The 6,840-nt window shown below is 37.1% G+C and overlaps 1 protein-coding gene across 1 annotated transcript in view; it reads left to right on the top strand.

Moving 5' to 3' along the window:
• The window catches only part of ANKRD31 (ankyrin repeat domain 31), a 135,948-nt gene that overhangs the window by 32,799 nt on the left and 96,309 nt on the right, over positions 1–6,840 (top strand). The window contains exon 10 of the mRNA XM_010847598.1: positions 2,036–2,136. Within this exon, the coding sequence (XP_010845900.1) occupies positions 2,036–2,136 (101 nt within the window). The remainder of the gene's footprint in view (positions 1–2,035; positions 2,137–6,840) is intronic.

The following is a 6,840-nucleotide window of genomic DNA, read 5'->3' as shown; positions in this document are numbered from 1 at the left end:
ATAGTCCAACTCTCACATCCATACATGACTACTGGTAAAACCATAGCTTTGACTAGACGGACCTTTGTTGGCAAAGTAATGTCTCTGCTTTTTCACAGTTATGTTTAAGTAAAGAACTTTATTTTTCAGTGTTGTTACATTTATTTTTCAATTAAAAAAAAACCCAGAAAACACCTTTACTTTCTTTTTTTAAGATAAAGTAATGGGAAATTGTATTTTAGCTTAATGCTAATTTTCTTTCTTTGTTTAAAATCCATCACCACACATAGTTACAAATTCTTTTTTTGGGGGGGTTGAGAACTTTTAAGGTTTGCTCTCTGAGCAACTTTTCAAACATGTAATATGGTATTATTCACTATAGCCACCATGCTATACATTATTACCTTTTGACCACCTTTAGTCCTTTCACTTAACCCACCCTGTCTCTAACCTACAGAACCAGTCTATTCTCTGTATCTATTAGTTTGTTTGTCTTTTTAGATTCCACATATAAGTGAGGTCATACATTGTTTGTCTTTCTCTGTCTGGCTTACTTCTTTTAGCGTAATGCTCTCAAGGCCCATTTGTGTTGTCACAGATGGCAGGATTTTCTTCTTTTCTATGGTTAAATATTTTTCCATTGTGTGTGTGTGACATTTTCTTTATCCATTCATCCATCAATGGATACTTAGGTTACTTCCATGTCTAGACTGTTAAAAATAAAGCTGTAGTGAAAATGGGACTGCAGATATTATTTTGAGATAGTGATTTTGTTTCCTTTGAATAGATACCCAGGAGTGGAATTGCTGGATCATATGGCAGTTCTATTTTTAATTTTTTGAGGAATCGCCATACTGTTTTCTATGGTGGTTGCACTAATTTACATTCCCAGCAACAGTGCATGAAGGCTCCCTTTTCTCTGCACCCTCTCCAGCATTTATTATTTGTAGACTGTTTGATAATGACCATTCTGACTGGTATGGGGTGATATCTTATTGTGGTTTTAATCTACATTTCCCTGATGACTAGTGATGCTCAGCACCTTTTCATGTACCATTTGGATGGTGGGCCATTTGGATGCTTTCTTTGGAAATGTCTCTTTAGCTCCTCTCACATTTTTTAATTGGATTTATTTTCTGTTTTGTTGTTGAGTTGTATGAGTTCTTTATATGTTTTGGATATTAACTCCTTTTCAGATATATGATTTGCAAATATTTTCTCCCTTTGATAGGTTTTTTTTTTTCATTTTGTTGATAGTTTCATTGTCTATACAGAAACTTTGATGTAGTTTCACTTGTTTATTTTTGCTTTTGGTGTGAAATCCAAAAAATCATTTCCATGACTGATGTCAAGGTGCTTACTTACATTTCTTCCTAGGAGTTTTATGGTTTCATGTCTTGTGTTTAAGTCTTTACTCCATTTTGAGTTGATTTTTGTATGTGGTTTAAGATTGTTTTCCAGTCTTTTTCTTTGACATATGACTGTCCAGTTTTCGTAACACCATTTATTGAAGAGACTATCCTTTCCCCATGGTATATTCTTGGCTCCTTTGTCGTAGATTAATTGACCATATATGATTAGGTTTATTTTGGAGTTCTCTATTCTGTTTCATTGATCTATATGTCTGTTCTTATCTCAGTTTTTTACAGTTTTTGATCAGTGCCATACTACATGGCAAGTCCTTTCTTTCTTGCAGAGAGCCTGCCTCTTTTTCCCTAGAAGTTGGAAATAGAGTAGATAGTGGCATGCCTAGGTGGGGAGTGAAGGACAAGAGACTCAAAATACTCACACTTGTGACTGACTTTCCCTAAAGGAGAGATACCATAGATGACAAAAAAATAAGCCTAGAAACCATAATAACAGGCATATATGTCACTGAATTATCTGCAGCTTACTCAGGAGCAATCTTCATGTATAAAACTGCCATCGTGCATGACAACAGCCTAGTAAAATACCTTTGAGTTTTAAAAAATATTAGTCAAAAGTTTGGTATGATTCTCTGTGAATGTTTGTGGAGAACATGATAGTAATTTTAAAAACACATTTGATTTTCAAGAATGCAGAACCCTGCTTTAAAGATTGAAGGTAAAGGGAAGACTGTTCCTTCATCCAGGCTCAAGAATGGAGAACAGATCAAGAAAAACAGAAAACTTGGAGGTGAGGCCTGTTTTCTTTATTTCTTTAATAAGTAACTTACAGAAGCAGAATTCTGGTACTAAAAAGGATTTAGAGATTATTATGTCTCAACTTTCTCATTTTACTGATGAGGAAGTTCAGAAAGGATTTTCCCCAGCACTGTGCAGCTCATCAGCAGTGTAACTAGGACTTGATCCTTAACTTCTACCTTATAAGCTTCCCTGGTGGCTCAGTCAGTATCCTTAACTTCTACCTCATAGGGTCATGTATTTTCTAAACTGGTACTTTTAAGACAGTAATTTCAGAATCCTTTTTGGATTCAGATGTCTGACCTTTTGTGGTGTAACTAGCCAACATAGGCTTTGGGAAATTAAACCCAGAAGAATAAATAGAGGAAAGAAGGCAAACGTATTATGTTTGTAGATGTTATTTCTTTGTTCCTATATGTAAAACCTGAAAGAATGAACTTAAAACTGTCAGAAATAATAAGAACCTAGAAAGCGACTTAGCAGCAGCAACAGAAAGACTGGTTACAAAAAATAGTGAGACAGTTGGTAGAATTGAGATATGGATTGTAGATTAAAGATTAATATTTTATCAGTGTTGAATTTTCTTAATTTGATCACTATGTAAGGTAGTATCCTTGTTTTTAGAGAATATATCCTTAAGTATTACTGAGTAAAGGAGCATGGTATATACAAATTATTATTTCTGTGTGTATATATGTCTGTGTGCATGTATATATAAAGGGAGAGAGAGAATGATTTAAGTGGTGGCAAAATGTTAACAATGGGTGGATCCTTTGTTTTATTTTTACAACTGTTTTATAAATCTGAAATTATTTCCAGCTAAAATGCTTTAAAAAATGTAATAAAACAAAACATGACAAATAAATATCTTTCATATATATATTGCTGCTAAGTCGCTTCAGTCGTGTCCGACTCTGTGCACCCCCATAGAAGGCAGCCCACCAGGCTCCTCCATCCCTGGGACTCTCCAGGCAAGAATACTGGAGTGGGTACCCATTTCCTTCTCCAATGCATGAAAGTGAAAAGTCAAAGTGAAGTTGCTCAGTCGTGTCTGACTCTTAGCGACCCCATGGACTGCAGCCTACCAGGCTCCTCCGTCCATGGGATTTTCCAGGCAAGAGTACTGGAGTGGAGTGCCATTGCCTTCTCCACATATATATATTACACATTTTCAAAATATAAAGAAGATCCCATTTACAATAGTTACAAAAGCGAGAAAATACCTACTTATATGCTGCTGCTGCTAAGTCGCTTCAGTCGTGTCCGACTCTGTGCGACCGCATAGATGGCCGCCCACCAGGCTCCCCCGTCCCTGGGATTCTCCAGGCAAGAACACTGGAGTGGGTTGCTGCCGGGGTCCAGCCCCAGCTGATCCAGGGTATTCGAAGGGGAGACGGCTTCGGTGACTAAGTATTCATCAAAGATATAAAGAATAAGAGAATGAGGATAGCTCAGTAGGAAAATTCAGTGGAGAAAAGAGGCTGAGTAGCTTGGTTTACGCGGGAGACCAATAAAACTTCAAGACAAGAAGCTTGCACCACTTACGTAGGCCGCAGGCATCCTTCAGTTCTCCCGAAGGAGAGGAGACACTGAGGCCTCCCCGGTCGGATCTTAGAAGCCCAGGCATAATTAGTAAGCATGGCGGGTTCCGCGCTCCTGATGGAGACTCAGCCAGAGTGAGAGAGAGAGCGACATGGGGAGACCAGTATTTCGAGGAACTGATCCCCATTCTTTATTTTCCAGAGTCTGTTTTTATACACTGAGATGTTATACAAAAGTCAGATGGGGACAGCAGTCCTGACTTTTATTAAAGTCAGGTGCTTCATACAAATGTATACAAGAGGTCTTAGGGGTGTTACATCATCTTCTGGCCAGGGGGGCCTGCTGACAATTTATGACCCTCTCCTTGTGACAGTGGTCAGTCAACCAGGACACTTTTTTCTCCAGGGGTGATTATTCTTAAAACAGACGCCACCCAAATAAAGTTACATTCCTATAGGGTGAGGGTGTAGTGGGTTTTAGTTAGGGAAAGAATTTACTTAGCCTAAGGTCTAATGTGATTTATATCAAAGGTTAATACTTATTTCTTCTATATATTCATTAACGTGTGTAAGGGCAGGGGATGTGGAGACTTAGCAACAAACATTGGCTCAACAAATGAAAAACCCTTCACCCATACAATTTCTTATCAGCCCACTATACTTATACTAATGGTTTTCTAACTTTTCTAAGGAACCTGTTTTTAGAAGGTTTAAACCATCTCATGCCTCTCATGGTTGGGAGGCTGTGAGCAATCACATGTGGCCGGACGAGCCTATCAGGCAGGCCAGAGAACCTTCAGAGGAGTTTGTAGGTTAAAACACTCTTGTCACGCCCAGGAGTTTTTATTAACTGGAGCTCTAGGTTAACTCCTTCTCCGAAAGAGGTGGTGGGAGACAGCCCCCCGTAAAGTCAGAGGTGTAGGTGAGAGCATAAAGTAGTAAAGTAGGCAAGCTGTGGTTATGGGGGTAGATGCTTGAGGATTTCCAGGGGGACTCCTGAGGCTCGATCCCGTCTTTGTGTATGTCGAGCCTCCTTCCTCATGACCTTTGTCATGGGCGGAGTGCCTCACGCCGGCCCCCAACAGGTTGCCATTTCCTTCTCCAGTGTATGAAAGTGGAAAGTGAAAGTGAAGTTGCTCAGTCATGTCCGACCTTCAGCGCCCCATGGACTGCAACCCACCAGGCTCCTCTGTCCAGGGGATTTTCCAGGCAAGAGTACTGGAGTGGGTTGCCATTGTGCCGTGCCTGCATAAAGAGAGTGTAAAAATTATGCAGAAGAATATAAAAAAGATGAATAAATGGAAAGGAGAACCGTATTCTTGACAATAAAGATCCAGTATTGTAAGAAACTTCTCCCTAAATTATTCTGTAAATGCATGGCAGTGCAATCAGAAACAGATTTCGTATATTTGTTAATTGTTTTTTTTTTTTTTTTTGCTTTATAGGTCTGGAGGCTAGCTTGAGAATAATATAAAATTTCAATTGGAAAAGTAAATATAAAAACTAGCCAAGAAAATTCTGAAAAAAAAAAAAGCCAAGGGAGAATAGAGAGGAACAAACCAGCTCTACATAATATGAAAGCAATTAGAAAAGCAATAAAAATTAAAATGATTTGATACTGACACAAGAATCAACAGATAAATCAGTGAAGCAGAATAAAGTGTTTAGATGTAGAAGCCAGATACAATGGGAACATGGGGTCAGGTATGTGATAGATACGGCATCTAAAATTGGTGGCAGAGAGCAATAAGTAGTGAAAAACACAAAACTGGATCATCCCTGTATCATTCCTTATACCAAACTTAATTCCTGTTTGGCCAAAATGTTTAAAACAAATGCCCTAGAAGAAAAGACAAGTGAATCTTTTGCAACCTTGGAAAAACCTTTGTGTAGAACAACTCAAACCCAGAAGCCAAGAGGGAAAAGAATGATAAAATTGACCACATTCATTTTAAAAAAATTGTATGGAAAAATATCCTAAAGAAAATCAGTCATCAAACACAGAAGAAATATTAATAACAATGACAAGGAGTTAATTATTATTGTATGCAAAAACGTCTTACAAAACAGTTAACTATAAAGAACATAGGTAAGGGATATGAACAAGGAATTCACAGGAAAAAATACATAAATACTTGAAAAGATTAACATCTCATTCACATTTAATGAAATGCAAATTGCAAATTAAGAGGTGTAATTTTCACCTAAGAGAATGCCAGTAAACATTTGAGAATTCTCAGAGACAGGAATGTAACAAAATATGTTTTTGATAATGGTGTATGTTCAGTCTTTTTACAGGGTGGTTTACTTATATTTATCAGAATTTTAAATCACAATTCTTTTGAATCAGCAATTCTACTTACAGGGATTTATTCTATGGCTATGTTTACTCAAATATGTAGATATATTTCATAAGGATGTTCATCACGGCATTGTTTACTATAATAAAATGACTTAGAAACAACCTAAATTGAATGGTTAACAAATTACAATATAACCAATTAAATAATATTCAGTCATTTATGAAATCAGAAGAGTATAAATATGTGGATAAGGAAAAAAAGCTATTTTTTTTCATGTAATAAGAGTGATTCAAATTTCTTGTTGGAAACAAAGCAAGCAGCAGTTTTAAAGTACTAAAAAAAATTCTATACCTAGAATTCTATAACTAGAACCTAGAATTCCATACCCAACATAATATCTTTCAGAAATGAAGGTGAAATAGTTTTAGACACACAAAGGCTGAAAGGACTCATCATCAGCAGACCCGTATTATAGGAAATTTTAAAGGACATTCTTCAGGCAGTAGAAAGATGACACTCAATGGAAATCTGCATTTACACCTTGAAGATCATTGGACTTGTTAACTATATGTATAAAAATTATTCCATCAAACTGTGGAAAATTCTTAAAGAGATGGGAATACCAGACCACCTTACCTGTCTCCTGAGAAACCTGTGTGCAGGTCAAGAGGCAGTAGTTAGAACTGGAACAACAAACTCTTTCAAAATTGGGAAAGGAGTACATCAAAGCTGTATATTGTCACCCTGCTTATTTAACTTCTTTGCAGAGTACATCATGAGAAATGCTGGGCTGGAAGAAGCTCAAGCTGGAATCAAGATTGCCAGGAGAAATATCAATAACCTCAGATACTG

Source organism: Bison bison, unplaced genomic scaffold, assembly GCF_000754665.1.
Source record: "Bison bison bison isolate TAMUID 2011002044 unplaced genomic scaffold, Bison_UMD1.0 scf7180017864252, whole genome shotgun sequence".
NCBI lineage: Eukaryota > Metazoa > Chordata > Mammalia > Artiodactyla > Bovidae > Bison > Bison bison.
Note: the sequence above shows the minus strand (reverse complement) of the source record. Positions and strands in the feature narration are given on the sequence as shown.